Here is an 11,423-nt window from a genome sequence, read left to right as displayed (position 1 = left end):
CCCTAGGGCACCTAAAAACTCACCTAATTCTGATGTTTTCCACCAACGTTTTAGTGTTCCTCCCAAACAATTCCCATCTTTGTCAGTGAAGCTGAGTGCTCCCACATCTCTTCCTTCATGGTGCCCATCTACTTTAGAGTCCACAATTCTGAGATTAAAGTCAGACTTCTGACAAAAAAGTCACCATTCTGAGATTAAATTTAGAACTCTGAGAAAAAAGTGAGAATTCTGAGAAAAAAGCGAGAATTCTGAGATTTAACTCAGATTTCTGAGAGAAAAAAAATCAGAATTTTGAGATTAAAGTCATAATTCTGAGAAAAAGTCAAAATTGTGAGAAAAATGTCGTATTTCTGAGATTAAAGTCAGAATTCTGACTTTTTTCTCATATTATACTGAACAAAAATTTTAAAATCAGTTAACTTTTTTAATTTCTTCAGTGGCTCTAATCCTCTTCCGTATATTTTTCACAATGATTTATTTGTTTATTTAATTTTGAGCACCTTGGCATTCCATACCCAATAACCAGCCTTGCACCTTCTCCACAGCCTCTGCTTCAGTGATTCCTCTCTTCCCTCCTTCGGGTTGCAGTAGATGTTTTTCGGAGCTGCAGAGGAGAGGTTGTGCGTGTCTCTCTCCTCCAGCAGCAGCAGGCGCTGACTCTTTCTTCAGCCTCCACCTTTCCCATCAAGGATATGGGGACCACCAGATTAGATGGGATTATTCCTCGTGTTGCCTGGCTTTTTATCCTCCTTGGCTTTTCTGGGACAAACGCAGAAGGTGAGACAGACGCGTGTCTTTCCTTTATTACTTTGCTTCCCAGAGGCGAAGATACGCAGTGAATTAAGCGTGTTTAAAAGTGGGGAAAACCAGCGAAGAGTTGTTAGAAATATCTGCACGTGCGCCTTTTTTCCGAAATCTGCGGCTTTCACAGAGAGGAGCGCTGATTGGCGCATTTAGAGGCGCTTTTAAAAAACTGGAAAAAAATAAAGAGTTTTCATTTGGGATACTTTGCTAAAAGTGGTCTTAATTTTCTATTGAATCAGTTCAGCGCATATATCTTTATTCCGTTATACAGTTTATCCTTATGGGGAACACAGCACTGAACGGATTATGTGGCTTCAGAGCGCAGAGTTTCGGGCGCTCTCACTTTTGGAAATGTTTAATACAATATAGAGATTGCTTGACGTTAACTTTCTTAGAGTTAAAATCCAGAGACATTCATTTAAATAATGATTAACTGAGACTTACGGAACTCTAGTTCTTGGATCATGACTTGAAAGGAAACTGAGAGAAATCGTTAAGATATATTTGAATTTCAAAAAAAAAAAAGTTAAACTTTTTCTGTATTTCCTTGCTTTTGAACCACATACCTGCAAGTATTTTATACATTTTTATTTTTTTACTAAAACAAATTTGCAATTTTTTGTTCAGGAACTGAGCACAATACTTTAAAGGTACAGTGGAGGATGTTTTTTTTCCTGGGTGGATCATCTCAATAAGTGGTCATCCTGATTGTCAATCATTCTGGTGATATGTTTATGTAAGGCCATCCCACGTGTTCGTCCCCATTTTCTTTTACCAGTGGTGAGTATGACAAAGTGGAAAAATTGCAAATCTTCTTTTGGAACGTAAGTTTGTTTGAGCGATGCAAACAGCAACTTATGGGCTTGTGCATTTCTGCACGCGTCCCTCTCAGGAAAGGGCGGATCTTTTCAAAAATTCCCAAAGATCCTCCACTATACCTTTAAGACAAATTTCTTATTTTGTCTTAGGTCTCGACCAGCCTTGCCCAATTTCTAAATGTTGCCACACTCTCTCAATTGAATTTAGGTGGTTGGCCACGTTGTCTACCCAGCCTTACATGCATGCATGAAACCTTGAGGGCACCTCAACCAACCGAATGTTTTAAAAAAGGCCTTAAAACATTTATTTTTAGCAAAGTTTTGGCCACCTTTAGATGTTTTTCTTTCTTCTAAAAATAGCTTTTTCATGCTTTTTCTCTTTTTTACCTGTACCACATTTTTTGATGAAAAATGCAGTATAGATTAAATGTGTTATTATTATTATTAATATTATTATTACTTAAATCTAATTTAGGGAGATATATCTTAAACATCTAATCTTTGATTTTTCTACCAAATCCGATCAATTTGTTGCTTTTTTCTCTCACTTAGATTTCAGAATACAAATGAATATTGACATGCAAACTTTGTCTAAAGGTTCCATTTCATACAGAGTTCCCTTTATAAGCATTTAATAACAGTCATATGTGAAGCCTTCAGAAATGAAAAAAAAACATTTCACTTTTAGCATTGCCTTTCTGAACCTCTTAGTACCCCCTCATGCCCTTTATGATGTCATGAGGGGGAAATGAGCTATCTAGAGTGGTCTCTCCCAGCCAGGTCAAGCTATGGCCTTCATCTAATGTATTATTCCTTGCCCCTAACCTATCATTATGAGCTCTTACTGGTTGTCATAGTTGCAGGTTGTAGGGGTGTGGCCTTCGCGAGGGCAGGATGTGAAAAGCCAAAACAACTTGTTCAGAGGAGGGCTGAATAAGGAGATTTTTGGTAAATGCCATTTGCCTGATCTGAGAGGAATCTTCGTCCATAACCAACAAAAAATGCTCTGAGGGGGTCTCATTGTTAAATTTTTCAAATGTAGTATAATATGTGACCTTTAATTTAAGAGGCACTGAAATTCAAGCTGTGAAAATGCTTATAAAACAATGTTTCACTACGAACATGGAAAATATAACAAACTAAATATTTGCAGTGGTTTTACACAGTCAGCTAGCTTGGGGAGTGTTGATCTATAGGCCATAGGCTAGCTCTCAGAAAGTGGCTAGAAAGTGAGTTCCGTTACAGCATCTTGGGTAATACTTTTTATTATGATTTTTATGAAATAAAAAATAGTTCATCTTCTTTGAAAAAAAGTTGCACAAGTGGGCATCTTTAGTTAGTGAGTAATCGTCATTTGAAGTTGGGTAATACATGAAAAAATTAACATTTTAGCCTCTAATAGCATCTTTGACTCCAATTATCTCTAAAAGTAGTGGTTAGAGCAGTGCGCTTGGGCTCAAAGAAGGTTGCAAGTACCAGCCTACACTCAGAGTTCCTGAGCAAGACCTTTAACCCCACACTGCTCCATGGGCGCCACCCAATGGCAGTCCACTGCTCCCCAAGGGGATGGGTTAAACGCAGAGGGTGAATTTCCCCATTGTGGGACAATAAAGGGATTTAGATTTTTTTTTTTTTTTTTTTACAAGTTATAAATGCACATTTAAGAACAAAACTTGATGAACTGATGTTTACCTCAGTTATTGAAGCCCAAGAAGTGCACTAGTGGAAAAATAGATCACACCAATCCCAGGGTTTATATTAATATTCAGCCTTAATCTGAACCACTTCATGCCCGGCTAACTGTTCGGATCATTGATCTGCAGGGAGTTGGACCGGCACCCAACCTTTTTGATTCCATTTTGTTTTACTCTATGTTTATTTAGTTTTTTCCATCAAACATAGCATATTTCATATCAGTCTTGGACATGTTTTGTGTTTAACTGTAAGTTGGATTGTTGAGTTCACGATTAACAGCTCTGCTGTTAATCGTGAACTCAATTGAGGAATAAATCTCACTGCTCCCCTTAAGTTACTTGGCTGCTTCTCTGGTTAATGCTTTAATAGGTTCTGGTAGTTTTGCAGTATTTTTAGAGCCTTTCTATTCTCATTAAACATATTGAACATAGATTGTCGCGCTTGAGAGATTGTTTTATTCACTCTACTTTCCGGCCCTGTCCACTTTAGTGCCTGCACTTCCTGATACTGTTTGTTCATTGCTCTTCTCCAACAGACCCCTGAGGTATTATGTTTGACTCACAGTAAGATTAGAATAAACAACAAGCTGAAGTGATTAGTTGATTTATGAAGGTTGCACTCTATTTTCTGTCAGAATAAAGGGAGCAAGTCTAAATTGTCTTCCACTGCACCATTTTACATTCCTTACATAAAATCCTTACATACAACAAAATTTGTGGTTTTAATTGGTAAAATGTTCACAAGTTCCAGGGGCATGGATACCCTCATCCCTGTAGCTGAAGGAAAACATTTATTTGTGTGGATTTTTAACTTGCAAGTTGTTTTCAATCACAAAATATCTGTTAAATCATTTTGAAAGTAATTATTCTGAGTATAAACCAAAGCACAAATAATTAGAAATGACAAAGAAATGAAAGATAAACATCCTTTACTGGTTGAGGTGTTTCCCCAAAACAAATTAGTTTTCAGCAGGCTATGTGAATCTTTCCCTCTCTATCTCTTTACCTCTTGCTGTTTCTCTGCTTCACTTGTTTCTTCTCTCCTCCTGCTGGTTCTGACTCAGATGAGTCTAAAACCCCCCCATCCAACTCGTGTCTCTGCTTGATGCTGATTTTCTACGTCCTGCTGGTGCTGCTGCCACCTCCTGTTCGGTTATCAGCAGATATCCCTTCGTCTTATCTTCTCTCGCCCTGTTCTTCTCTTAAGGTTTGCCATCCCTTTGTGCTGCCCGTCCGCATGGATCCTCAGCTCCCCTGCTGCATCTGTATCTGAGAGAGCTGTCATGGTTTACTTTCTTCGTTTTTTTTTGCTTTTCATCTTTATGCCTCAGTCTCCTGCATGCTTCAATAGTGTCTCCTGATCTCCTTTTTTCTTATCCTAAAATACTTCCTGCTGCTTCTTTTTCATTCTTTTTCTTGAAGTATTTGTTTTCCTCTTGGCTGAAATGATACCTATGCTCACATTTAGTTTCTTCATTCTGTCAAACTGTATGAACATTTTAACCCTGAGAGTTTAGTTATATCTCAGTCTATGTCGGGTTTAACTCTTCAGATACATTTTCACCTCAATTTTTGTGGTGCACATTTTTCACACATCGGCAGATGCATCCTGTAGGGATCAAAATTCCTTCGAAGTACAGAGAATCCCAGTTGCAGCTTTCAGCGCTAAGCTCGCTTCTTCTTTTTCCTGAAAGACAGTTCAGTGTTTATTATGGTTGCTAAACGGCAACAAAGTAGAAATCCATATTTCAAGAGCCAGAGACTGTTCCTTGTTGGGTGGGAAGACTTAAGTGCTTTTTTAAGTGATATATTTCATGAAGGTTGCTCTGTGACACATCCGCCTCCAGGGCTTCAAAGCCACTGTGCATTTAATTACCTTTGAACATTTTCAGTATGATGAGGTCTTCTAGTGTTGAGTAATTTCTCATTTCAATGGACGGAAAACGAAAAGAAACAAATATTCATGCAAGTTTTTGATAAGACTGATGATTATTTTACTTTGCAATGTAAAGGACAGTTTTGGTCAGAAGGGGAATGCAGGAATTTGTTAATGGCTTCTTTGCCTTCTATGCTTTCTTTAAACCAACATTAATGTAAGTAACTTTAAACCTTCATTAAGTTTTTTTTTTCAGACTTTTTTGTAATTATACGTTGACCTACTACTAGTTGAATGACACCTCTGTCTTGGCCCGAGGGGGTCTGTATTACTTTCACAGACACTAACCAACAATGAGGAGGGTGTCAGTAACACTGCAACCTAAAACAACTGCAAATGCGGAGACTGCTTTCCCCATTTGTTATAAAGACGGAGGTTGATGAGACTTAATTTCCCTAAGAGACTGTATATGTGTGAAAATTGTACAGGGTTGATATTCTGGCGATGCAGCAAATTCCTTTTGGGATCTACATGTGTGTTTACTGTTAAATTATCAAAGATAACATATTTATCTATTTCAAGGCTCTAAACTTGTCAGAACATCAGTTGCTGATACAGAATATTGTACAAATAAGTACAAGTTAAACATTTATTTCCAACATCGTCATTTAACATTGTTTCACCACAATTAGATTCATTAACTAATCACTATCGGTCTTTCACACAGTAACTGGAAACCAAAATGTAGTTCAAGCCAACTGCAGGCGACAGGGATATCAGCATTTTACCTTGCTGTTCCTCATGGGAAATGTTGACTCCCTTCAGGCAAAACAATACAGCGTTTTTCTGAATGGAGGAGCCACAATTGACCAGAATTGAAAGTTTTTTTGTTTTTTTATATAATAACAAAAACAGGCATCATAGATTTATTAAGATAATAATATGATGCACAGGTTTCAGTTTACTGCTTTACAATTTACCTCATATAATTAAGTCCAGAATTAATCAAATGTCTGACAGTTTTGTCTTAGATTTTAAGTCATATTTAATTTTACCAAAACCCTTCTCCTCACTGTAAGTTACCTTTGCATTATGGACCAGTTAATCCAGAGACCCAACTATGATAGGGAATCTGTGATGGAAGCTAAACATTAGATTAAAGGCAATGAGGCTAAAACATCAAAGACTTCATCACCAAAGGCGAGTCCTCAGGATACCAGTAGAAAAATGCAAAAAGCAGGTAATTAATTTTAAAAGGCACTTGTTTTCTCTAATACCAGTTAAGGTGTTTGCATGGATAAGCACTAACTTTTGACATGGCATGTTCTACATTTGTATAAATCAATGTATTAGTTCTTTTTCATTTTTTTCCTCAAAATGTATACATTTAGCATCATGTGATCTGACATCATGATGCACTTGCTTGACATTTGGATTAAAAAACTTCAGTAGATTTGCTACCTTAATTAAAGGCAGTGGTGTCAAAAGAACATACATTTGCAACTTAAGTAAGTAGAAGTATAGATACTGCAGTTTAAAAACACTGGTAAAAGTTGAAGTATCAACTTGACCTCTTTAAGTGAAAAAGTATGTGCTCCAAAAACTACTTAGAGTATAAAGTAACCTTTAAAAAAACAGCCAGATGTCACTATCTGAATTGAAATCTCAATTATTCGACTATTTCGAAAAATTCTTTGAGATAGGTCCAAGGATGAGGGAGGTCTTGTTGGTCTCCGTCTCCCGATACGCTCTCGCCTGTGTCCGACCTTTCAAACATTTCAACATCTTTTTCTGAATCCTACATTGTAGCATGGCATAGACAATTCACGTTTACAGTTTGAAGAACACCTGCTTGCTTCTGATGATTTCCTTTAGCTAACCAATGAGTGTTTGCGTTATATGACTCATCCAATTACACTAGTTTTCACCAGATGTGGATGGAGCCAATGATCTGCATTGGAAGGTGCACATGACCTGAAATAAATATTTATGAAAATTAAACCAAAACCAAGAGTAACGGGTAACGTTTGTTTTAAAAATGTAGGGAATAGAAAGTACAGATACTGGTGTGAAAATGTAATGAGTAGAAGTCAGAAGTAGGAAGAAAAATAAGTAATGGAGTAAAGTATAGATACCTAAAAAGTACATTAATACAGTAACGAAGTATTTGTACTTTTTTACTTGACGCCTGTGATTATATGGTGTTTTTTTTTTCTTATTGCTGGACGTTCTGTATAATTTGTCTAAAGTTTAGACTCTAAACTCACCTACTGTGCTAAAAGCGATAGGTAAAAAGAGAAAAGTGTTTTGCACTTCAGACAAAAAAAAAATTAGTTTTGAGGTGCTTTCATCTCTGCTTTAAAAGTACAGCCAACAATTCTCACTTCATTTGCCTATGATGGTGCCCAAACAGAGAGGAAAACTGGTCTCTTTACTCAGGAAAAAAGGATTACATGAAAAAAAGCAACTTTTCTTCTCAAGCAAGTCTTGCTCAGTTGCTGCATCTTTGAAGTGGTTATACTCTCTTCCCCTACATTTACAGTCCACCAGAGATCTTCCCTTCATAGCAAATTCATCTGCTCAAAACCTGTGATGTGTGAGCTAAAGTTTGTGAAATAAATCTGGTGTAGCAAAAATTTGACCTAAATAACCAATGGAAGTGGTGAAACTGATAAATCGTTTAGGATGGTCGTAGTTGTTATGGTTTGCAAGGTTTTGCATGTTGCTGGAAATCATTGATAAACCCTTGCCATCTTTAATGGATGATTTTATTTCACTGCTATAGAGTGGGTCATTAGGAATTTATGTTTCGCCTTCATTAAAATGTTTACTGTAATTTCTCATGTCTTGTTCTTTCTGGGTTTATTAAAAGTTACATCACTTAATATATTTGTTTTGGATTTGCTCAGTTTAGTATTTTTCAGCGTCATACATACTGATATTTCTTGCCTTTGATATTGCTAATATGTGTGCTTCTTTTAAAGCAATCCTGGATGAAGTTATAGTACTTGTTTAATGTTAACTGGGTTCCCTACATCACATTTGGTCTTAATTTTTGTAATAATATTAGCTGTAGGAAAGGTAAGGTCCATAAAATCATTCAAGGAGGTATATAGTTGACCATCTCTGCGTTGATAGGATAATTTTTTACGCTTATTTTCCTCTTGAAAGAGAGAGTTCATGGTTGAAGGGCTTTTGTAAGAGAAACAGACTGACAGCATCAGAGATCCTTTTACCTTACTAAGCACTGGACATGTTCCTATTTCAACTACTTATAACTATGTCTACACTACATCCATTGTGTAATCTTAGTTACTTTTTGCTCAAGCAAACAGTGCCAATATTTAAAAAAAAAAATGACACAGAAAAGCCTTTTTCATGGTATGCGTCCAAAACAATCAGTTTATATGTAGGTGGACCAAATTGTTGTAAAAGACAAAAAGCTCTCCTTGAATAAAAATTCCATTTTCCTTTTCAGCTCTCGGATTTTTCTCTGAGTGGTTGGAATTTTTCATTGAGTAGCAAAGGTTCATATTTTCCAGTTCTGGAGTTTGCTGCTTTAGACACACTTAACGCAAGTCAATGCCTGAAAGCTCAAAACATGCAGCATGTCATGATTTTACTAAGGTCTGACCCAAAAAGCAGAAAAAAACAATACAGAGCGAAAACCAGGGCAAAGTTTTAAGAGGTTTATTGAGGAGATAATGCAGGATCTAGTGTTGATCTGAACACTGCTTAACCGGAAAGTGAGGTGAAGACACTGTGGTTAGTTCAGGCTCAGTGGGAAATTTGATTCTTGAACTTGACTCTTGACAGGGTTTACCCAGAATGTGGTTGTTTTGTAGGTGAACGGAGAAACTGACTGCCTCTTGGATTTCCTGCGGTACTTGAACGGGTTGGTGTGGAGATGAATCCCTTGCTCAGTGTGAAGCTCAAACAATCCCTTGGAGGAAAGTAGATCCAAACCTCCAGTTTGAATCCCTAGCTCAGTTAAAAGCTCAGATGATCCTTCCAGGGAGAGAAGGTCCGAAAACATCCAGTTTGCAGGATGACTTCCTGCCGAGAGGCAAAGACAAAAAACTCGGTTAGGACCCAGGTTGACAAAACTCAGTTTGACTCAGTAAAAACTCAGCTTGGCTAAAATACCCAAAACTGGCAAACACTCTGGTGTCAAGGTAAGGTAACCCTCCGCAGGTGTGTGAGGAGGCGGACCAGAACCAGGCGCCTCCTGGTGGAGGAAGGGAGACAAACACAAAAACACAAACCACACAGACAGGAATCCTAACACAGCATTTAAAGCATCTTGAAGCATTTCAGTTGTTAACCCTTGAAATGGTGCAAAGATGCATCACCCCACAAAACATGAATGACCACCATAGACTTTGCTTTGAATGCCTTCGCCATTATTACACCTTAACGTTCGGACACTCATCTGTTTCACAACACAATGGGTGGATTCTAACCCAACTTCAGGAATCAATGCTTGAGAGTTTTGCTTTGTCTTATGCTTATATTATGATGTTACTTCATAGTTTATAAGATAAAAAGTTGCAGAGCGTTTGCATTGCATAGCATTTTTACCAGCTGTCTCCAATTGTTCCTTCTAAAACATCTATTCTGATTATTTTTTTAAAGCTTTTTTTGTTGAACGTTCTTGACTGTTTTGATGTGTAGTAAAGCAGATTATTAATGGTGAAACAAAGATTTTGCAATTAGTTTGGTGCTTCATTTTGTTTCCTGGCTTACATTTAAAACATTGTTCCTTATGGGTGTTTTTTTTCTTTAAATATTTGTGTAATTACTACAGATGTTTCTCTTGTTCTTCAGTGAACTCTACAGCTCAACATGCGGGTTTGGTGTTCATAAAATTAAAACTTTGAGTCTGGAAGGACAAACTAAACGCTGTTATTGATTACCATAACGTGATTTCCTCATGGAGTTTGTGGACCATTAATAAAGCTGTTGTTATTTAAGGTTGAGCTTAGCGGCAGCACACTGGAAGACAAGTTTGTTCTAAATTAAGTCAATGAATCAAATTATGACATTTTTACTTATTAATATAGCTTAAAGTCAGTTTTTTATACATGCATATTTTATTCTACTAAGTGGAGGTAATAATAGGATTTGTTTAACATAAATTTAATTTGTAAACAAACCAGAATTTCTGTATGCATTTAGGAGATAAATCATATTTTTTCCATAATGCTTCATGAATTTTACTTCTTTATTTTATCATTTAGGGAGGTTTTTGCATTAAAAAGGTAAAAAGTACCTGCTCAACTGCCTCTACTGCCTCTCTGACATACCATTGTCAATCTACAGGGTTTATTATGATTTTAGCTTTGCAGCTATTAAATCTTTAATTATTTTTATATTTCTAAAAGGCTTAGAGTTAATTAATTCATGGGATTTGCATTTTTCCAAAATCCCCTTTGTGAGCATAGAATCTCATTAAGGAGAAAGCCTCTGCTCTAATTCCCAAAAAAAGTTGCCTCGCTGGGTCAGATCCTGTTGGTCACGAATGAAGAGAGAGCTGGCTCTTTAAACTAAACGACTGCTGCTGATTTGGAGCCTCTTACCTTCACTCTCTCTCTCTTTCTTACTTTTTTTATTTGCCTGCGCTGAAGAGCAGACACACTAACACATGTCACACACAAAGAGTTGACTGAGATAGCTATGAGAGGATACAAGAACTGGAAAGGTACAGTTCATAAAATGAGTAAAATCATGAAAAGGATTCAAATCTGGATCCATTTAAACTTTTGTGACAATTTAAACTGAAAGTATGTTTCAACCCAAATGCTACTTCAGCTCACATGTCGATCAGGAAACTTCAGATTGACACATGTTAAAACAAAAATGCGAAACATTTGCCTTGAGAGTTGGCTTGATTTGAAAATGATTACATTATTTTTCTGGTTAACAATCAGCAGCTGGCATAGCATCAATGCTCTTTGTGGGCTGACATCAAAAACTCACCTGTTTAACTTCCATTGATTATTGGGCTATGTGAGCTAAAGACCACCTTATGGCAGTCTGAGCTCCTTTCAACTACTGTAGAAGGACAAGCTAAGTTGTTGTTCGACAACAAAACAGATGTGGCACTTAAGTGATTAGACATATTTCTGGTTTTCTGATGTTGGATTCAATCCAGAGAGCAAGTAACACCATGACTTTTAAATCTGCTTGTTTGCTATCAGATTCCAAAACACAATTTTGTTTTTAATTTCT

General features: G+C 36.8%; 1 protein-coding gene across 1 annotated transcript in view; it reads left to right on the top strand.

The window, feature by feature from the left end:
* The first annotated feature begins 593 nt into the window (after positions 1-593).
* Positions 594-11,423, top strand: part of LOC107092384 (contactin-associated protein-like 4) — a 182,368-nt gene continuing 171,538 nt past the window's right edge. The window contains exon 1 of the mRNA XM_015386843.1: positions 594-777. Within this exon, the coding sequence (XP_015242329.1) occupies positions 693-777 (85 nt within the window). The 5' untranslated portion in view covers positions 594-692. The remainder of the gene's footprint in view (positions 778-11,423) is intronic.

Source organism: Cyprinodon variegatus, unplaced genomic scaffold (assembly GCF_000732505.1).
Source record: "Cyprinodon variegatus isolate N-32 unplaced genomic scaffold, C_variegatus-1.0 Scaffold17, whole genome shotgun sequence".
NCBI classification, from domain to species: Eukaryota; Metazoa; Chordata; class Actinopteri; order Cyprinodontiformes; family Cyprinodontidae; genus Cyprinodon; species Cyprinodon variegatus.
The sequence above is the reverse complement of the archived record's forward strand: the minus strand, read 5'-3'. Positions and strand labels throughout refer to the sequence as shown.